This window comes from Eptesicus fuscus, chromosome 17, assembly GCF_027574615.1.
Source record: "Eptesicus fuscus isolate TK198812 chromosome 17, DD_ASM_mEF_20220401, whole genome shotgun sequence".
Lineage (NCBI taxonomy): Eukaryota > Metazoa > Chordata > Mammalia > Chiroptera > Vespertilionidae > Eptesicus > Eptesicus fuscus.
In genome coordinates, this window is record NC_072489.1 from 60,646,289 (window position 1) to 60,666,739 (window position 20,451).

The 20,451-nt window shown below is 57.5% G+C and overlaps 3 protein-coding genes across 8 annotated transcripts; 1 reads left to right on the plus strand and 2 right to left on the minus strand.

Annotated features, from left to right (window-relative positions):
• Positions 1-611: 611 nt before the first annotated feature.
• Positions 612-6,210, plus strand: LOC103304694 (ATPase PAAT). Of its 4 annotated transcripts, XM_054729098.1 has the most exons (7): positions 612-768; positions 1,535-1,738; positions 2,931-3,003; positions 4,762-4,968; positions 5,318-5,482; positions 5,621-5,769; positions 5,910-6,210. In XM_054729098.1, exons 1-7 carry the CDS (start codon positions 617-619, stop codon positions 6,142-6,144), a joined length of 1,185 nt encoding a protein of 394 aa, XP_054585073.1. In that variant the 5' UTR covers positions 612-616; the 3' UTR covers positions 6,145-6,210. The 4 variants fall into 4 exon arrangements, with proteins under 4 accessions (XP_054585073.1, XP_054585071.1, XP_054585074.1 ...); XM_054729096.1 differs by having other exon boundaries at positions 5,318-5,769; XM_054729097.1 differs by lacking the exon at positions 612-768 and adding an exon at positions 1,134-1,222 and having other exon boundaries at positions 5,318-5,769.
• A 2,046-nt stretch (positions 6,211-8,256) lies between these two features.
• LOC114229731 (protein FAM24A-like) lies at positions 8,257-10,742 on the minus strand. Its single transcript, XM_028138894.2, has 3 exons — positions 10,594-10,742; positions 9,442-9,562; positions 8,257-8,584 (listed from the first exon to the last, which is right to left on the minus strand). The coding sequence occupies exons 2-3, from the start codon at positions 9,549-9,551 to the stop codon at positions 8,395-8,397; spliced, it is 300 nt and encodes a 99-aa protein (XP_027994695.1). The 5' UTR covers positions 9,552-9,562; positions 10,594-10,742; the 3' UTR covers positions 8,257-8,394.
• Positions 10,743-13,631: 2,889 nt separating this feature from the next.
• LOC129152042 (ATPase PAAT-like) lies at positions 13,632-20,072 on the minus strand. 3 transcript variants are annotated; one of them, XM_054729101.1, is made up of 7 exons: positions 19,827-20,071; positions 18,868-19,071; positions 17,603-17,675; positions 15,707-15,913; positions 15,190-15,354; positions 14,903-15,051; positions 13,632-14,762 (listed from the first exon to the last, which is right to left on the minus strand). In XM_054729101.1, the coding sequence occupies exons 1-7, from the start codon at positions 19,976-19,978 to the stop codon at positions 14,528-14,530; spliced, it is 1,185 nt and encodes a 394-aa protein (XP_054585076.1). In that variant the 5' UTR covers positions 19,979-20,071; the 3' UTR covers positions 13,632-14,527. The 3 variants fall into 3 exon arrangements, with proteins under 3 accessions (XP_054585076.1, XP_054585075.1, XP_054585077.1); XM_054729100.1 differs by having other exon boundaries at positions 14,903-15,354; XM_054729102.1 differs by lacking the exon at positions 15,707-15,913 and having other exon boundaries at positions 14,903-15,354; positions 19,827-20,072.
• Between the last annotated feature and the right edge of the window lie 379 nt (positions 20,073-20,451).

The following is a 20,451-nucleotide window of genomic DNA, read 5'->3' on the forward strand; positions in this document are numbered from 1 at the left end:
CTCGGCCCGGCGCCGCGGGGCAAGAAGAGGCGCGTCTGAACCCGAGGGACCCGAGGCGTCGGCCGTCGGCGTGCGGTGCCCGCGGTGCCCTGCGGTGCCGGTGCGCCCTTCGGGCCGGGAGGCGCGGCGATGCGGCCCCCAACGCCAGGACATCGAACGGGCCAGAGAGGGCAGTCTTCGGTTAGTCGTCCTCCCTGCCGGGCCTCGGGGTCTGGGCCCCGCGCTGGTGGCGGTGAAGTCCCCGCCCCCGGCGAGTCACCCCGGAGACTGCACCGCTCCCCCTGCGGCCTTGGGGAGTTCAGTGACTGCAAGTCCGGGAGTCGGCGCGGAACGGACAGCCCGGCCGCCGGGCTCCGCTGCCCGTCCCTGACCTGATTGACAGGTGGGAGGGCAGCGTAACCGTCAGCGGCGCCTTCACGCCGCGCGTGGGCAGCCGGCACGCGCCCGCGCTGCTACCGAACTGGTTCTCGCCCCCGAGGAGCCCGAGGCCGCGGCTGCTGGGTTGGCAGCCGGCCCAGCCGGAAGTTGCTGGGCGTCGTCCCCTCCCGCTCGGCCCCGCCGGAAACCGGAGCTCCGGAAGAGAGGTTCCGGGCCGGCCCGGCCTGGCGGTGGCCGAATGGAGACCGAGACTGAGGACGAGCGATCGGCCACACACCCCACGCTGGCCTCTTCCTGGGATGCCGCGTGCGGGGCCCTGGGCCGGAGCCTCCGTGTCCGCCGAGCCCAGGACTCGGACTGGGATGAGCTGCTGGCGCCGCCTTCTTCGGGGTGCGCTGGGCCGGCGGGGCGGGTGGCGGCTCCGTGGCGGCCACGCTCCCGGGGGAGGTGTGAGGGGACTTGGGGCCCAGAGGGGAGAGCGTCCGGGCCCGGGGTCCGGGAGCCCAGCTGGGGACGGGCTGTGCGGGGAGCCGGGCAGGACCCGCGAGGGGTGGGGCCGGGGCGGGAGGGCGGGCGGCTGCGCGCGGGGCGCCGGGCACGGGGCGGGGGACCTGGACTCGGGGTTCCAGACGCTCCCGCCCTGTGTCCTCGGGTCAGCCCTGCAGGCCCCTGTCCACCCCCCACCCCCCGGCCTCCGCCTCTGGCCCCCAACGAACAGAACCCTCCTGTGGCCCAAGAGGCGGAAAAGGGTTCCCAGCCCGCATGACGGGATTGAAGAAGGTGTCCGTGATCTAGGGAGAGAGCTCGGAACCCCGATGTCCGAAATACCCGTTCCTCAGAGGAGGTGTCTCCCCATTGTTTCCTTTCGTGTTTTTTGTATTTTTTTATTTTTTGGCCTGGGTTGAACCTGCAACCAAGGTCCATGCCCTTGACCTGCGACCTCAGTCTCTGCGCTGATGCCCACCGGCTGAGAAGACAGGCCAGGGCTGACATGGCCATTTCTCTGTGAATCTGTGTTGAGCATGTGTTGGCTGCTTGGAGGGTGTGTGACCCCAAAGGCAAATGGCAGTGAATGAGACGTCAGCCCCGGGGCCTCATCGGTGGGGCAGCAGCGTGGGCAGGGGCCACACTGCTTGGTCTGTCCCTTTCTCCTCAGCCGGGACCTGGTGAGTCTGAAAAGGAGCCGGAAGAGCCCGGATGAAGAGCCCTGCTTCCTGTCCCTGAGCTGCGGCCCGAGTGGAGGTGAAGAAGTCGTTTCTGTTGGCATTTTAAGTTCAGCAAGAAATATGGAAGTGTACTTAGGCGAGGAGTACTGTGGCACCAGTAGGGGCAGGCGTGTTGGTAATGTGCTGGATTCCAGGTTGGTGCCTTACGCGTGGGCAGTGTCTTCTGAAGGAGGGTTTCTGGCAAGACCTCTTGCTTCTCTGACATTGGCCTCGGACTTTAGTGGGGAGCAGCCGTGGGAGTTCAGGCCTTGGGGATCCTGGGGACAGTCTGGGGCAGCCCTGTTGCCTTAGCAACTGGACCCTGACGCTGGTGGAAGGGAGGTGAGCTGGTGAGGGTCCCAGCCAGCGCCTGGAAGAGGTTTCTTCTCTGTTCCCCTTAACTCACAGGGTCTGTTTCCAAACATTATCTGTCCATCAGCCTGGAACTTTGAACGTACCTTCTTGAAGGAAGCCCTTTACAAACAGTGTGGGAGCCCAACACTGCCATTCCAGCATACCTACCCTGGGGTTAGGCCTTTTTATTTCCGAGAGGAAGGGAGTGGGAGACAGAGAAGCATCAATGATGAGAGAGAATCATTGATTGGCTGCCTCCTGCACGCCCCCTACTGGGGATCTAGCCCGAAACCCAGGCCTGTGCCCTTGGCTGGAATCAAACCCGGGACCCTTCAGCCTGCAGGCCGATGCTCTATCCACTGAGCAAAACCAGCTAAGGCCCATTATTAGGATTTTTTTTTCTGAGTTTTTGCAAAGATCCTGTCCTAATTTTTCTTTTATGTAACTCAAAATATGAACTGTTTTATGTACCATGCATGTTGGAAGTAGTAGATATGTTGGTTGAGCTTTACAATATGCTGTGCTAAATGATGATACATTTGTTACCAAGTTTAATTCTCTCATAAGCTGGTAAGTGGTCGGTGTAGTCTGTCCCCCCGCAGTTTCCTAGGAAGCCACCACCTCGTGCCCCACGGGGAAAACCATCTCAGGAGAAGCATTGTCCTGGAACCCCTTCTTTTTAAATGTGACCGTTCACAGTGCTCGTGTGCTCAACCAGGGTGGCTCACGGGTTGAGCTTTGACCCAGGACCCAAGAGGTCCCGGTTTGATTCCAGGTCAGGGCAAAAGCCCAAGTTGTGGGCTCGATCCCCAGTCGGGGGCGTGCAGGAAGCAGCTGATCTATGATTCTCTCATCAGTGATTTCTATCTCTCTCCTCTTCCTCTCTCTGAAATGAAGGGGGGGGGGAAATAAAAAAATAAAAATGTATCATTTTAAATAAAGTGATAAATGTCTGACATTGTTTAAAAATCAATTTTTATTTTTTACTTATAGTGAGCATGGAAAGATTATTTTGTACAAAAAATTTCTAAAATTGGAGTCCGCTGCACAAGCTTGTAAAATAAAGGTAAGTCGTGACTAGATTTGAACTAAGTTGAAAACTACAGTTGATTTGTACGGTGCACGTTCATTTTATGTTGGGTTCGTAATTCTCAATGTTCTCCCTTTAAAACTGGCCCATTTATTAGCTACGGCAATGCCATGTCATGGACTAGTGTTAACACAGTTAATGCTGCTGTGCTCTTCGGCTTTGGGAAACTCAGTTAAAAATCATTTTTATTTTGATGTAAAACTTACGTGCCAAGAAAACCACAAGCAGACTTGGGACCAAAATACTGAGAAAAGACCCAGGTTGGGAGTTGCAGACCAGGGCACCACGAAGTTAGAGAGATCTGGCCAGCTGCCTGCGGCAGGGAACGGGGCTGCAGTGAAGTGGTCAGTCTGCGGGAGGGGCCGCGAGCTGGAAACCTGGGCCCGCCTGTCCTGGGGGCTGGGAGCTGATGTCCCACCGCTGAGCCCCAGCCTCGTGGGCAGGACTGGGAGCTGAAGAAAAGAAATCCTGGGGTGGTTTCCATCCCTGCAATCCTGTGCTTGCTGTTACTGACAGATGATGGGATCGGTTATTCCAGGGTGTGGTTTTAGAGGTATATACGTGTTCAAAGCTTCTGAAGCCGCTTAGGTAAGGCGATTCAGTCATTGAAAACATTTTGAGTGCCTATTGCTGCCACATACTATATTAGGCACTTAGGGATCAGCAGTCATAAAATAAATTACAACAAAGCCCTCGTGTTAATGATACAGCGGGCAAGACATAAGTAGGTTCAATGTGCAAAACACATTCTGTGAGATAGTGAGGAAGCCGTAGGGATTAAAAGCAGAGGGTACTGTGGAGGTGGGAATGTGGGTGTGGAAGTGCAGTGAGGTGGCGGCTTCATGGTTGATGACAGTCCCGTTGGTGCCTCGGAGAGTAGATCAGCCGAAGGCTGTGTGAGCCCTGGGGTGTCTCGGAAGCTGGAAGGACGTGCAGTGCAAAGGGCCTTCCTTCAGAGAGGTGTTTGGTTCAGATGGGCTTCTTCTGGGTCAATCGTATATTAAAGTTAAAATGAGGATAATAGGGATGCATGTTTTTGAGCACTTTCTCAGTGGTGGATACTGGAAATTTTACTACTGATCGTCATCATAGCAACCACAGGAAATCCACATGCACGCGCACACTCGCGCACATGCACGCACACACACACACACGCACATACATACACACGCGCACACACATATGCACACACGCACACACACGCGCGCGCACACACGCACACGCACACACGCGCGCGCACACACACACGCACACACCCGAGACAGGAGCAGTAGCAGAGCCATCGCTGAGCGCCTGAGTCTAAATCCTCTTCCTTCCCACTGAGCGGCTGTGTTGTCCAGACCACACAGGGAACGTGTTTGGGCGACATGGGCAGCATACAGCATGGGACACCATTCACTATGTCAGCCAACACTGCCTGGGCTCTGGCCAGCCGGCTCTGTATTAAATAGGATTAAAGCCACTCGCAGTGCATTAAGCCGTCAGATTGGAATGGTTTATCTTGGACTCCTCACCTAAGTATGTAAAACGTTATTTGACACGTGATTGTTCAGTGTGAAAAGGGCTTTTGTATTTAAATGGTTGAGTATTTTTCAGACTGTCACTATTCTAGCGAAACGTAAGTGAACTTTAGACTCTTGACGGCTTCCTGTTCCTTCGGTAACAGCAGGAAGTGACCTGCCGTGGGATTGGTGCTCCATGTGGTTACTCTCCCGAACTTCTGTTTTGTGCCAGTTGCTCTCCTTTGGTGAAAGGCCGTGTGTGTTCGTCAGTAAAGTGGTGGCGCACGTGCGGCCCGGCCCGGCGAAGCCTCCCGCCAGCTGTCCTGCTCTGGGGTCCAGGGTGGACCTGGAGAGGGTGCACACCATGGTGGCGGCCGTGGGGTCCACGCTGTCACCTGGAGCTCAGCAGCTGATGAGTATGGTCAGGCTCCAGCAGCAGGTGCGTTTTACTTCCCCACGTCAAGAAGGAAACATTAACTGTGCCAGAGCAGCCTAACTGAGTGCTAGTACTGAATTTAGTATTTTCTGGAGGAAAAACCACAGTCAAGTGGTTAAAAGCCCGGACTGGGATCGGGTGGCCAGGTCGCGTCCTGGTTCCACACTCACTAGCTGTGTGACCTTGGCCAAGTGACCGTGACCTCGGTCTCCTCAGCTGGCTGGTGGCGGTCATTGCAGCTGCCTTCATGGGGGGTCGAGGACCCAATGGGACAATGCCCGGCCTGATTCTAAATTGCTGCCAACTTTCGCTCGGTCATTGCTGTTCACAGCACTATTCCCTGTTCCCTCAGCGCTGCATTCCCCTGGGGGAGCAGCTGCAGGCGGTTTTGGGGAGCGCTGCCTGCAAGCGAGTGCTGGGCCTGCGGGCCTCGGCGCCCTCGGGAGCCTGCGACGGGCCGACCTGCGCACCTGCCCCCCTCAGAGCCGGGCTGACGTCGGGACGCGGGACTGAAGACGTGAAAGCTCCCCGGGATGAGAGCTCACGGCCCCCCGGGGGAGGGCACCCCGCCCCCCTCGGAGGGTGGGACATTGCGCCCCAGAGCCATCCTCTCCCCGGGAGGGACCTTCAGCTCGCGGCGTCCTTCTTACCAAAGAGAGCGAGTGACAGCCCCGGGGCCCCTGCCCCCGAGCTGCTGCCCATCCTCCAGGATGTGTGCGGTCAGGTGCGCCGTCTCCGTGGGCCACAGAGCGCCGCGTGGCCGGGACACGTCCCCGCGCCCAGCGAAGGCGGCGTTGGTGCCGGGTAAGTCTTCCGTGGGGTCTGGGGCGGAGGAGGCACTGACGGGGACACAGCAGGCTGCTGGTTGCCGGCTGGTTGTCCCGCTGGCTGTTTCGTTACCATTTTCGCGGTGATTGTTGTTTGGTCTTTCACTTCACTCTTAGGATGGGAGAGCCGCCCGCCTGCTCCTACTTGGAGAAGATTCTGTCTAAGAAGCTGGAGCTGATGGAGAGGAGACTGACGGACCACCTGGACGAGCGGCTGCGCGCCCTGCAGGAGCACATCGACGGCAAGGTGGCGCTGCTGGCGCGCTCGCTGCAGAGCCCCGGCTCCCCGCCCCCGGGGCTGCCGCTCACACGCTGTGACTCTGGGGACGGACTCTCCAACGGAGAGAGATAGGCGCTCCGCGGGCGCCGTGCATGCACGTATTTATGGCCTATTTATTACAACGCAGCCCAAAGCTCAGACCAGTGTTTCTGTCATTGGGGATCAGCATCCTACTTGCATCAAGTGACCTCAGCGTTCGTTTCCCTGTGCTTGTGACGTGACCCCGTGACCCCTGAGAGCGGATGACCTTCCCTGTGCTTGTGACGTGACCCCGTGACCCCTAAGAGCGGATGACCTTCCCTGTGCTTGTGACGTGACCCCGTGACGTGACCCCCGGGCCTCCCCTGAGAGCGGATGACCTTCCCTGTGCTTGTGACGTGACCCCGTGACGTGACCCTGTGCCTGAGTGTGGGCGGGATCGGGTCAGGAGTTGGTTTGTGTGCAGAGTTCGCTCTCAGAGATCTGTGTCCCGCGGTGGTGTGTAGGTGTTGAAGATGGTGAAGGACTTCCCTGCGGTGTGTGACTGAACTGTGTGTTTGTCCATGAAAGGCCTTATTTCCTCATCGTGGGAGGGAGAGGAACGGCGCTCAGAGGACTTGGTGACTGTTTTCTCTTTGATTCTCTTGCGAAGTCGGAACCTCTGGGCCGTGGACTTGCACTGGCGTTGCCGCCCTGAGAACAGGGCCGGCGGCCTCTGCGGACCGGACGGCCGTGGTGCTGGCTCCCTCGTGTAGCGGGGACGGGGCAGGACAGCGGCGCCGCTCCGTGGAGGCTGTCGCTGTAGATTTGTGTGGGACGGGAAGCGAGGGCGTTACCTTGTTTGATCTCCATCCACCACAAAGCACGGACTCCCCTGCCCGCTGGTGCCGCTGCCCCGCGCCCTGGGCTGGGGAGGCGACGGGGCTCGCACTGCGCGCGAGGCGTGTGGCGAGGAGGTGGCAGTGCTCGGTGCCGGCCGCATCGTCGGGAAGTGTAACTGTTGCATGTGCTGAAGGTGATGTATTTGCCTCTGAAATTAAATGCGTCCATTTTGGAAACCACGGAAGTGAAGGAAGTGCTTTATTTTCCTGGGGTCTCTGCGTGGGAACCTGCTCCACTTGCTCCTGTGCAGGGACACGGCAGCCACCTTCCGGGTCTTCCCTCGTTTGAGGCGTTCACGGCGGCGTAGCTACAGGTGTTTCCTTCGTCCTTCTCGGGAGCTCTCTCACCTCAAGTTGACCCCGTCCGTTAAGTTTTACAGCTTCCGGTGTGCAGTGTCTTCACGGATTTAGAAAACGCCTCCCAGGTGGCAGCCACGGCACCACGCTCAGCACGGACCACGGACGCACATACATGCAGGTGGTGGAAAGCCAGGGCTCGCTCCTCCCACACGTGTCGGGAAGGAAACAGAATCGGGCAGTAGTGTCACAGCTGTCTCACAGGGAGCGTTTGCCAGCGAGAGTGGAGCGTGTTGGCTTCCCTGCGTGGGCGGTGAAGTCTGCACGTTAGGACTCGGATCGCATCTCCGCTGGCAGCGAGCAGCTGGTCCCAGGCCCGGGGGTGAGCCCGGGAGCCCCTTACCTGGCCCAGGTTTCATCTCTGCCTCGTCCACAGCTCCCCCTGCCCTGCCCAGGACTCTCCCCTTCCCTTCCCCTCCTGCTGACCCGGACCTGCTGTGAGGAGCCCGTGCTGCCAGGGGAGGGTCCCCCTCCGGAAACCCTGTCCCTCCAGAGCCAGTGTCTGGCTCCAGGTCAGGAGAGACAGACGCCTGGACGGACAGCAGGCCCTCCAGTCAGCAGGGGCCAAGGCTGGGAATCTGTCCTGAGTCCTTGTCGAGTCCAAACGGAAGGCGTCGGTTCCCGGGTCTCAGAGGTTCCCGGGTCTCAGAGGCGCGCGCCACGCAACCAAACCCAAGCAGGACTTTCCGCCGGAAACGTTTGTCTCGTTCGGAGACGTGGTTCCCTGTCGCTGAGGCTGCTGGGAAGCGTTCGTCTAAAATCAGTTTTCTGATGCTTTTGGTGTTAATCCCAAACACCCAGCACAACGCTGCCCTCCTGTCACATCGTCCACGTGCCTTTTTCGTCCTTACTCTCGCCCGCCTGACGCTGCAACGCGACATCACAAGCCGGTTGCTCCACGTCCCCAGGTGGGTGGTGCACAAGTTCAAGTACATGGATCACGAACGACATCAAACGTCCCCAAGGCTAGAGGGTTCTTTCAATTCTGCGTTTATTCAAAAGCACACGAACATCCTGTAGCACATAACAAGGGAACACGATAAAACATCTCGAATAAAACATTCTGCTAAGAAAGGTCGCTCCTGCGGGCGCCGTGCCCGCCGCGTCAGAGCCCCTCGCTCACGTCGCAGAAGCCGGGCGGCAGGGACTTGGTGTCGGCACACAGCTGACACTCGTCGAAGAGCTGGAGGCCGGGGTAGCAGCCGGCGGTGATGGACGAGGCCGCGGTGATCTTGTCCCTGGTGACCGTGGACGGGTAACTTTTTAAGACCAAACACACCGGTAGCTTTGGAGCTCTTAAGGAGAGACAGACACAGGAGGGGTTAGAAACCTCTCGGCCCATCCGTGGCCGCGTCGGAACGGAGGTCTGGGGGGCCCAGCTGCGAGGAAAGCTCTGCCCTGGCCCAGGCTCCCGTGCCACGTGCTCTCCAAGACGCCAGCAACGCCAGCTCAGATCCAGCACGGGGAGCGGGGCTGCCCGTGCGGTGCCCCGGGCGCTAACACCCCAAGTGCGGAGCCCGGGTGGGGCAGGCGCCCGTCAGCTGCCGGGTTCTGGAATTGACCGAGTGCACGGCCTCCCTCCCTAGAACGGAGCGCCCCGGCTTCGGACAGCGAACCTCCCACATTTGAAGGGTCCTCTCCCCACAACTGAATGACCTGTCTGAGCTCCCCTCCCTCTTCTGTCCCCTGGATCTTCGACAGCTCCGCTCCCCACTCCTCCAGGCACCTCCCTGTCCCAAGGCCACGGCAATGGAGGAGGGAACCCCGGGAGCTCTGGGCCCGGGCAGGGGAGACCAAGCGAGCCCGGCCTCTGGGGGAACTGAGGCAGAGGCGCGCGCCTGCCCCGCGGTCGTCCATCTGCAGCGCCCGGGACACAGGCAGGGCCGGCCAGTGAGTCCCCGCGGAGGGGCAGCTCCCCGAGGCCCCGGGCAGCAGACACCGCTGACCCTAGCCGCCCGCCGGGAACCTCCCTGCGAGCTCGCAGCCCGGCCCCGCGGGGAAGCGGCCAGGATTCCGTGCTCACCTGCCTCTGCCTTCTCCCAGCTGCCCCGTGCCTGACCCCCAGGGGGCGGCCCAGGGCAGGGCGGCCCGGCTCCGGCTCGGCCCAGGGGCCCGTGCGAGAGAGGGCGGGCACTCTTACCACGTCACTTACTTCAATATGCCGGTCAGTTTGAAGAGAAGGCTGGTGACACAGAACATCAGCAGGACTATGGCGATCAGCAAGCCAACCCCGATGGCGGTCATAATCTTGATGTCAAACATCTTACAGGCGCCTGGGCAGAGCGGTGCAGGGTGGGACTGTGGCTCCCTGCCCACAGCCCGGCGCAGCCTCCGTGCCCTCCCGGGAAGGAAGAAGGAAGCCCCACCACAGAGCCTCCTGCCTGTAAAACACGGACGGTCTCCCAGGGAGGCCGAGGGCCCAGCCGCCCGGCCACGGGGGGGTAGAGGCTTTGTTCGCGGATGAAAAGGGACTGAAATGCGGGCAGAAGGAAGGAAACAGGAGAGACGGCGGGAAGGGCTTTCTCTCCCTCTCGCAGGCGGTAATGTGCAGCTAGCGGTGAGTACCCAGCAGGCCGCACGGGAGCACGTGGTTTCACCCCCAGCGCCTGGGTCTCGTGAAACACCCTCGCTGAGAGTCCAGACTGCCCCTGGCTGCTCGTCAAACAAACTGTCCCGAGAACATGACTAAGGACCTGGCTCTTCCCCAACTGCCATGCTCCCCAGCTCAGCACAAGCAAAGCCACTTGCCGTGCTGTTTTCCGGAAAAAGGCCTTCCTTTACTTGTCCTCTGACAATTGTCGTGCCGCCTCATGGCTTAAGGGGATTGTAGGCGCCCTGGTCACTAGGAGAGCATGGGCCTTCCTGCCCTCTTTCCTCCCAAATCTTCCCAGGAAATTCCATTTGGCTGGAATAAGCAATTGGTTTAATTTAACACTGACATGAGAATGTGACCCAGGAAGCAGTATGACTGCTGCCCGAGCGGTGTGGCTCAGCTGTTGAGGGTCATCCCTTGAATGGGTTCAATGGTTGACTCCAGGTCGGGGCTCATGCCTGGGAAGTGGGCTCAGTTCCCACTAGGGGGCAGCTGATGGATGATTCTCTTGATGTTTCTCTCTCTCTCCCTCTCCCTTCTTCTCAGAAATCAATAAAAAAATGTTTAAACAACAACATGACTGTCAAGCATCCTTGGTACAGGTAAACCTCAGGTAGGGCTAGCAGCCAACTAGAAAAAAAATGTGTTTAAAGACCTTAGGAAAGAAGTTATTTGATCAAACCCATCGTGTGGTACCACACTGGACCTTACGGAGTAAAAGGCCGGGGAGGGTCGAGCCTGCACTGGAGGAGGAGGGAGCTATCGATTCATCCTGTGAGGAGTTCGGTCCGAGACTGAAGAGCTCACTTTAGAGGCCCAGCCATGGCCCAGCTCCACCTTCCGCGCCACGGGCTGTGACATCACCGCTCTGCCCCGGCTCCGCCCTCAGGTTCTGAATTCTGCTCCATTGTACTTAGAGCTCAGCCCCCAGGAAGCAGAAATACTATTTTGAATCACTTAACTCTTTAAGTTTTTACCTTTCCAGGTTGTATTTCCCCTTATTTTCAGAATTTGATTGTTGACCAAAAGCAAGTTTAAGATTTCAATTTTACAATTAAAAGACAGAAATGTGGGGAGGCTAAAAACTCTTACTGCTTAAAAGCTCAGTGCTAGCCCTCGCTGGTTTGACTTAGTGGTTAGAGCACGGGCCCGTGGACTAAAGGGTCCCAGGTTCGACTGTGTCAAGGGCATGAACCTCGGTTGCAGGCTTACTCCCCGGCCTCAGTTGGCAACCAATCGATGCGTCTCTTTCACATCAATGTTTCTCTCTGTCTCTCTCCCCCTCCCTCCACTTTCTCTAAAAAAGATAATCAATGGACCGCATGTTAAATGGTGATCTAGATGATAATGAAGCTGATGGCATGACGTTTTCTTTATTTACATTTGTGGTGATGCTGGTGTAAACAAACCTGCTTTTCCAGGTGTGTAAAACTACAGCACATGACTATGTACAGTACATACATAGTACTTGATAATGACTATGTTACCAATTGATGTATTTATTACACTATACTTATTTATTTAATATACTAGAGGCCCGGTGCACGAAATTCGTGCACTGGGGTCCCCTCAGCCTGGCCTGCTCCCTCTCGCAGTCTGGGACCCCTTGGGGGATGTCTGCCTGCTGGCTTAAGCCCACTCCCCCTGGGGGTTGGGCCTAAGCCCGCAGTCAGACATCCCTCTTGCAGTCTGGGGCTCTCCCAGTCCAGAACCCTTCGCTCCTTATCGCCTGCCTGCAGCGGAGGGAGGAGAGGCTCCCACCACCGCCGCTGCGCTCACCAGCTGTGAGCCTGGCTTCTGGCTGAGCGGTGCTCCCCCTGTGGGAGCGCACTGACCACCAGGGGGCAGCTCCCACATTGAGCATCTGCCCCCTGGGGGTCAGTGTGCGTCATAGCGACTGGTCGTTCCACTGTTTGGTTGATTTGCATATTATGCTTTTATTATATAGAATACTTGTTTATTTAATATACTAGAGGCCCAGTGCACAAAATTCGTGCACTCAAGGTGGGTGGGTCCTACAGCCCAGCCTGCACCCTCTCACAGTCCAGGAGCCTTCAGGGGATGTCCAACTGCCAGCTGTGGAGGTGGGAGAGGCTCCCATCACCACCACTGTGCTCACCAGCCATGAGCCTGGCTTCTGGCTGAGCAGTGCTCCCCCTGTGGGAATGCACTGACCACCAGGGGGCAGCTCCTGCATTGAGCGTCTGCCCCCTGGTGGTCAGTGCGTGTCATAGCAACCAGTCGTTCCGCTGTCGGGCTGAAACTGGCTCTCTGACATCCCCCGAGGGGTCCCGGATTGTGAGAGGGCACAGGCCAGGTTGAGGGACCCCACTGGTGCACAATCGGGGTTGGAGAGGGAGGTTGGCCAGCTGGGGAGGGACTGCGGGAGGGCTCCAGGTATGTCTGGCCTATCTTGCTCAGTCCTGATCAGCCGGACCCCAGCAGCAAGCTAACCTACCAGTCGGAGCATCTCTCCCCTGGTGGTCAGTGCATGTCATAGCGAGTGGTTGAGAGGCCTTAGCATACATTAGCATACTACGCTTTAATTGGTTGCACGGCCAACCAGACAACCGGACACTTAGCATATTAGGCTTTTATTATATAGGACTAGTAGCCCGTTTGCACGAAGATTCGTGCAATAGACCTTCATTCACCTGGCTGCCTGCACCAGTTTTCTGCCGGCACCGGGAACCCAGACCTTGGCTGTGGCCACCGCCTTCTACCTTCTTTCAGGGTCCCGGCTTGGCCCTGGGCGGTGGCCTTGGGCTTGGCTGCACCCAGCGTCCCTGCGACCCGATCACAGGAGCGAGCCGACCCCCCAGGTCTGCTCGCTCCTGCGATCGGAGCAGGCACCCCGCTGGCGCCCAAGGCCTGGAAAGCCTGGGGCGGCTTTCCGGGCCTTGGGCTCCGCCGCACCCCAGCTTCCCTGCAACGGTTTCCTGGTGGGCGTGGCTGGTGGGCGTGGCTTGGGCGTAGCGAAGGTGCGGTCAATTTGCATATTTGTCTATTATAAGGTAAGATTTTTATTGATTTCAGAGAGAAAGGGAGAGGGAGACACAGAAACATCAATGATGAGAATCATTGATCAGCTGCCTCCTGCAAGTCCTACACAGGGGATCAAGCCCGCAACCTGGGCATGTGCCCTGACCGGGAATCAAACCGTGACTTCTTGGTTCCTGGGTCCAAGCTCAACCACTGAGCATGGCGGCTGGGCCTATATTATACTTTAACCATTATTTTAGAGTGTGCTCTTTCTACTCTAAAGAAAGTTGGATATGAAACAGCAGCCACGTTACGCCAGCAGCAGCCTCACGTTTGTTGTTTATTGCATCCTTTTCTCTCGCGCTTGGTTTAGTCTCGTGTTGTTCTGCACAGGAACACGCTGCGCAGGTGTGTACCAGGCCCACAGGCTGGACCCCGGAGCCAGGTGTGCAGCAGGCTGCACCGCCCAGGCGTGTAGGTGCACCATCATGTTCACAATTGGACGAAACCACCCAAGGATGCCATTCCTGAGAGAGCCCGCAGCGTGCAGTGGGCACGACTGTGCTGACTGACTGTGACGGCCCTTCAGCACCGAGACGGGAGGGGGGAGGGGCAGGGGGAGGGGGCTTTCACATTCACTGGGGCAGTGATGACGTAGGGAACACGTGCCGCTCTTCCTGGTTAAGAAGACAGAACAGAAGAGCAGAAAGAGGGAGGAACACTCAGTGGACACCGACTTGTACAGACAGCAGTGCTGGGACATCGTGTCCAGAATGTCACCACTTTATTCCCATTGGACTGTTTCCAGAGCAGCCGCACTCATTCTTGGATGCAAACACACCACCGTCAGCACACGCAACAGTTAGCTTCCTGACGGCGAGCTGCCACACGCCTCGCCCGGCGCGGCAAGGGGAGTCCCCGCGGTTTCCGGGGGGCGGGACAGCACAATATTCTCTCGTTTTGCGTCAACCACTCACCCTAAATAATTCTAACAAAGCGGCCATTTCGATTGTACTTTCCTTCTGCAGCTACAGTAAGAACGAACGAAAACCAATGGCCCTAATGGACACTAATTTACAAATGCCAAACACAACTAGTTTCTTACTGAGACGAACAATTAAGAAAAGAAAAAACAAATGTCTAACCATGTTCCCCATATCCCTAAAATATAAGGTCTTTTTATAAAACAGTGCATACTTCAAATACATTCACATTACACACTAATGAACTGAACTAGAAATCCTTAAATATTTAAAGACTTAAACACAGAAGTTTGTGTACATTTCTGTGAGAGCGAACAACTCTGCAAACAAAAATAACTCCTGACCCGATCCCGCGCACACTCAGGTACGGGGTCACGTCACAAGCACAGGAAGGTCATCCGCTCTCAGGGGAGGACCGGGGGTCACGTCACGGGGTCACGTCACAAGCACAGGGAAGGTCATCCGCTCTTAGGGGTCACGGGGTCACGTCACAAGCACAGGGAAGGTCATCCGCTCTTAGGGGTCACGGGGTCACGTCACAAGCACAGGGAAACGAACGCTGAGGTCACTTGATGCAAGTAGGATGCTGATCCCCAATGACAGAAACACTGGTCTGAGCTCTGGGCTGCGTTGTAATAAATAGGCCATAAACACGTGCATGCACGGCGCCCGCGGAGCGCCTATCTCTCTCCGTTGGAGAGTCCGTCCCCAGAGTCACAGCGTGTGAGCGGCAGCCCCGGGGGCGGGGAGCCGGGGCTCTGCAGCGAGCGCGCCAGCAGCGCCACCTTGCCGTCGATGTGCTCCTGCAGGGCGCGCAGCCGCTCGTCCAGGTGGTCCGTCAGTCTCCTCTCCATCAGCTCCAGCTTCTTAGACAGAATCTTCTCCAAGTAGGAGCAGGCGGGCGGCTCTCCCATCCTAAGAGTGAAGTGAAAGACCAAACAACAATCACCGCGAAAATGGTAACGAAACAGCCAGCGGGACAACCAGCCGGCAACCAGCAGCCTGCTGTGTCCCCGTCAGTCCCTCCTCCACCCCGAGACCCTACAAAGACTTACCCGGAACCAACGCCGCCTTCGCTGGGCGCGGGGACGTGTCCCGGCCACGCGGCGCTCTGTGGCCCACGGAGACGGCGCACCTGACCGCACACATCCTGGAGGATGGGCAGCAGCTCGGGGGCAGGGGCCCCGGGGCTGTCACTCGCTCCCTTTGGTAAGAAGGACGCCGCGAGCTGAAGGTCCCTCCCGGGGAGAGGATGGCTCTGGGGCGCACTGCCCCACCCTCCGAGGGGGGCGGGGTGCCCTCCCCCGGGGGGCCGTGAGCTCTCATCCCGGGGAGCTCTCACGTCTTCAGTCCCGCGTCCCGACGTCAGCCCGGCTCTGAGGGGGGCAGGTGCGCAGGTCGGCCCGTCGCAGGCTCCCGAGGGCGCCGAGGCCCGCAGGCCCAGCACTCGCTTGCAGGCAGCGCTCCCCAAAACCGCCTGCAGCTGCTCCCCCAGGGGAATGCAGCGCTGAGGGAACAGGGAATAGTGCTGTGAACAGCAATGACCGAGCGAAAGTTGGCAGCAATTTAGAATCAGGCCGGGCATTGTCCCATTGGGTCCTCGACCCCCCATGAAGGCAGCTGCAATGACTGCCACCAGCCAGCTGAGGAGACCGAGGTCACGGTCACTTGGCCAAGGTCACACAGCTAGTGAGTGTGGAACCAGGACGCGACCTGGCCACCCGATCCCAGTCCGGGCTTTTAACCACTTGACTGTGGTTTTTCCCTCCAGAAAATACTAAAATCAGTACTAGCACACTCGGTTAGGCTGCTCTGGCACAGTTAATGTTTCCTTCTTGACGTGGGGAAGTAAAACGCACCTGCTGCTGGAGCCTGACCATACTCATCAGCTGCTGAGCTCCAGGTGACAGCGTGGACCCCACGGCCGCCACCATGGTGTGCACCCTCTCCAGGTCCACCCTGGACCCCAGAGCAGGACAGCTGGCGGGAGGCTTCGCCGGGCCGGGCCGCACGTGCGCCACCACTTTACTGACGAACACACACGGCCTTTCACCAAAGGAGAGCAACTGGCACAAAACAGAAGTTCGGGAGAGTAACCACATGGAGCACCAATCCCACGGCAGGTCACTTCCTGCTGTTACCGAAGGAACAGGAAGCCGTCAAGAGTCTAAAGTTCACTTACGTTTCGCTAGAATAGTGACAGTCTGAAAAATACTCAACCATTTAAATACAAAAGCCCTTTTCACACTGAACAATCACGTGTCAAATAACGTTTTACATACTTAGGTGAGGAGTCCAAGATAAACCATTCCAATCTGACGGCTTAATGCACTGCGAGTGGCTTTAATCCTATTTAATACAGAGCCGGCTGGCCAGAGCCCAGGCAGTGTTGGCTGACATAGTGAATGGTGTCCCATGCTTTATGCTGCCCATGTCGCCCAAACACGTTCCCTGTGTGGTCTGGACAACACAGCCGCTCAGTGGGAAGGAAGAGGATTTAGACTCAGGCGCTCAGCGATGGCTGTGCTACTGCTCTTGTCTCAGGGGATGTGCGTGTGTGCGCGCGTGTGTGTGCGTGTGCGTGTGCGTGCATGTGTGTGCGTGTATGTGTGCGCGTGTGTGGATTTCCTGTAGTTGCTATGATGACGATCAGTGGTAAAATTTCCAGTATCCACCACTGAGAAAGTGCTCAAAAACATGCATCCCTATTATCCTCATTTTAACTTTAATATACGATTGGCCCAGAAGAAGCCCATCTGAACCAAACACCTCCCTGAAGGAAGGCCCTTTGCACTGCACGTCCTTCCAACTTCAGAGACACCCCAGGGCTCACACAGCCCTCGGCTGATCTACCCTCCGCGGCACCAACATGACTGTCATCAACCATGAAGCCGCCACCTCACTGCACTTCCACCCCCACATTCCCACCCCCACAGTACCCTCTGCTTTTAATCCCTACGGCTTCCTCACTATCACACAGAATGTGTTTTGCACATTGAACCTACTTATGTCTTGCCCGCTGTAACATTAACACGAGGGCTTTGTTGCAGTTTATTTTATGACTGCTGATCCCTAAGTGCCTAATATAGTATGTGGCAGCAATAGGCACTCAAAATGTTTTCAATGACTGAATCGCCTTACCTAAGCGGCTTCAGAAGCTATGAACACGTATATACCTCTAAAACCACACCCTGGAATAACCGATCCCATCATCTGTAAGTAACAGCAAGCACAGGATTGCAGGGATGGAAACCACCCCAGGATTTCTTTTCTTCAGCTCCCAGTCCTGCCCACGAGGCTGGGGCTCAGCGGTGGGACATCAGCTCCCAGCCCCCAGGACAGGCGGGCCCAGGTTTCCAGCTCGCGGCCCCTCCCGCAGACTGACCACTTCACTGCAGCCCCGTTCCCTGCCGCAGGCAGCTGGCCAGATCTCTCTAACTTCGTGGTGCCCTGGTCTGCAACTCCCCTACCTGGGTCTTTTTCTCAGTATTTTGGTCCCAAGTCTGCTCGTGGTTTTCTTGGCACGTAAGTTTTATATCAAAATAAAAATGATTTTTAACTGAGTTTCCCAAAGCCGAAGAGCACAGCAGCATTAACTGTGTTAACACTAGTCCATGACATGGCATTGCCGTAGCTAATAAATGGGCCAGTTTTAAAGGGAGAACATTGAGAATGACGAACCCAACATAAAATGAACGTGCACCGTACAAATCAACTGTAGTTTTCAACTTAGTTCAAATCTAGTCACGACTTACCTTTATTTTACAAGCTTGTGCAGCGGACTCCAATTTTAGAAATTTTTTGTACAAAATAATCTTTCCATGCTCGCTATAAGTAAAAAATAAATATTGATTTTTAAACCATGTCAGACATTCATCACTTTATTTAAAATGATACATTTATTTTTTTTTATTTTTTCCCCCTTCATTTCAGAGACAGGAAGAGGAGAGAGATAGAAACATCACTGATGAGAGAATCATAGATCAGCTGCTTCCTGCACGCCCCCGACTGGGGATCGAGCCCACAACTTGGGCTTTTGCCCTGACCTGGAATCAAACCGGGACCTCTTGGGTCCTGGGTCAAAGCTCAACCCGTGAGCCACCCTGGTTGAGCACACGAGCACTGTGAACGGTCACATTTAAAAAGAAGGGGTTCCAGGACAATGCTTCTCCTGAGATGGTTTTCCCGGTGGGGCACGAGGTGGTGGCTTCCTAGGAAACTGCGGGGGGACAGACTACACCGACCACTTACCAGCTTATGAGAGAATTAAACTTGGTAACAAATGTATCATCATTTAGCACAGCATATTGTAAAGCTCAACCAACATATCTACTACTTCCAACATGCATGGTACATAAAACAGTTCATATTTTGAGTTACATAAAAGAAAAATTAGGACAGGATCTTTGCAAAAACTCAGAAAAAAAAAATCCTAATAATGGGCCTTAGCTGGTTTTGCTCAGTGGATAGAGCATCGGCCTGCAGGCTGAAGGGTCCCGGGTTTGATTCCAGTCAAGGGCACAGGCCTGGGTTTCGGGCTAGATCCCCAGTAGGGGGCGTGCAGGAGGCAGCCAATCAATGATTCTCTGTCATCATTGATGCTTCTCTGTCTCCCACTCCCTTCCTCTCGGAAATAAAAAGGCCTAACCCCAGGGTAGGTATGCTGGAATGGCAGTGTTGGGCTCCCGAGCTGTTTGTAAAGGGCTTCCTTCAAGAAGGTACGTTCAAAGTTCCAGGCTGATGGACAGATAATGTTTGGAAACAGACCCTGTGAGTTAAGGGAAACAGAGAAGAAACCTCTTCCAGGCGCTGGCTGGGACCCTCACCAGCTCACCTCCCTTCCACCAGCGTCAGGGTGCAGTTGCTAAGGCAACAGGGCTGCCCCAGACTGTCCCCAGGATCCCCAGGCCTGAACTCCCACGGCTGCTCCCCACTAAAGTCCGAGGCCAATGTCAGAGAAGCAAGAGGTCTTGCCAGAAACCCTCCTTCAGAAGACACTGCCCACGCGTAAGGCACCAACCTGGAATCCAGCACATTACCAACACGCCTGCCCCTACTGGTGCCACAGTACTCCTCGCCTAAGTACACTTCCATATTTCTTGCTGAACTTAAAATGCCAACAGAAACGACTTCTTCACCTCCACTCGGGCCGCAGCTCAGGGACAGGAAGCAGGGCTCTTCATCCGGGCTCTTCCGGCTCCTTTTCAGACTCACCAGGTCCCGGCTGAGGAGAAAGGGACAGACCAAGCAGTGTGGCCCCTGCCCACGCTGCTGCCCCCCCCCCCTTTGAGGCCCCGGGGCTGACGTCTCATTCACTGCCATTTGCCTTTGGGGTCACACACCCTCAGGCAGCCAACACATGCTCAACACAGATTCACAGAGAAATGGCCATGTCAGCCCTGGCCTGTCTTCTCAGCCGGTGGGCATCAGCGCAGAGACTGAGGTCGCAGGTCAAGGGCATGGACCTTGGTTGCAGGTTCAACCCAGGCCAAAAAATAAAAAATAAAAAACACAAAAACACGAAAGGAAACAACGGGGAGACACCTCCTCTGAGGAACGGGTATTTCGGACATCGGGGTTCCGAGCTCTCTCCCTAGATCACGGACACCTCCTTCAATCCCGTCATGCGGGCTGGGAACCCTTTTCCGCCTCTTGGGCCACAGGAGGGTTCTGTTCGTGGGGGGACAGAGGCGGAGGCCGGAGGGACAGGGGCCTGCAGGGCTGACCCGAGGACACAGGGCGGGAGCGTCTGGAACCCCGAGCCCAGGTCCCCCGCCCCGTGCCCGGCGCCCCGCCCTCCCGCCCCCGGCCCCACCCCTCGCGGGTCTTGCCCGGCTCCCCGCACAGCCCGTCCCCAGCTGGGCTCCCGGACCCCGGGCCCGGACGCTCTCTCTCCCCTCTGGGCCCCAAGTCCCCTCACACCTCCCCCCGGAGCGTGGCCGCCACGGAGCCGCCACCCGCCCCGCCGGCCCAGCGCACCCCGAAGAAGGCGGCGCCAGCAGCTCATCCCAGTCCGAGTCCTGGGCTCGGCGGACACGGAGGCTCCGGCCCAGGGCCCCGCACGCGGCATCCCAGGAAGAGGCCAGCGTGGGGTGTGTGGCCGATCGCTCGTCCTCAGTCTCGGTCTCCATTCGGCCACCGCCAGGCCCGGCCGGCCCGGAACCTCTCTTCCGGAGCTCGGGTTTCCGGCGGGGCCGAGCGGGAGGGGACGACGCCCAGCAACTTCCGGCTCGTCCCTAGGGGCCTCAGGCTCCTGCAGGGAGAGAACCTAGTTCTGCAGCAGCGCATGCGCGTCTCGGCCAGATTCAGCAATGGATTAAAAACTCAAGGAGGCCTCCAGGACGGCGCATGCGCACTGACCGCTCCTCGGCTCCCGGGGGCGCTATGCGCAGGCGCGGGAAGCAGGTGGGCTCGTCGACGTTTCCCGGGAAAGGGCCCGTGGTGGCCGGCAGTGAGAGTCCACGGGAAGGCCGGCGTCCGGCGGGAGTCTGGGAGGCAGTGGAGCGCGTGGCGCGGGGACGGGCGGCGGCCGTGGGTGGGCTTTTCCTTCCCTCCCTCCCTCTGCCCACGCGGCCTCCCGGGGGCGGGCAGTGAGGCCGAGGCC

Excerpts from the sequence above, each read along its gene's own strand:
- LOC103304694 (XM_054729096.1), top strand. The coding sequence starts at position 617 with ATGGAGACCGAGACTGAGGACGAGCGATCGGCCACACACCCCACGCTG. Across the intron at positions 1,739-2,930 it reads GGTAATGTGCTGGATTCCAG|TGAGCATGGAAAGATTATTT; the intron begins GTTGGTGCCTTA and ends TTTTACTTATAG. Across the intron at positions 4,969-5,317 it reads TGGTCAGGCTCCAGCAGCAG|CGCTGCATTCCCCTGGGGGA; the intron begins GTGCGTTTTACT and ends CTGTTCCCTCAG.
- LOC114229731 (XM_028138894.2), bottom strand. The coding sequence starts at position 9,551 with ATGTTTGACATCAAGATTATGACCGCCATCGGGGTTGGCTTGCTGATC. Across the intron at positions 8,585-9,441 it reads AAACTGACCGGCATATTGAA|AGCTCCAAAGCTACCGGTGT; the intron begins GTAAGTGACGTG and ends TCTCTCCTTAAG.
- LOC129152042 (XM_054729100.1), bottom strand. The coding sequence starts at position 19,978 with ATGGAGACCGAGACTGAGGACGAGCGATCGGCCACACACCCCACGCTG. Across the intron at positions 17,676-18,867 it reads GGTAATGTGCTGGATTCCAG|CGAGCATGGAAAGATTATTT; the intron begins GTTGGTGCCTTA and ends TTTTACTTATAG. Across the intron at positions 15,914-17,602 it reads CACAAGCTTGTAAAATAAAG|TTGCTCTCCTTTGGTGAAAG; the intron begins GTAAGTCGTGAC and ends GTTTTGTGCCAG.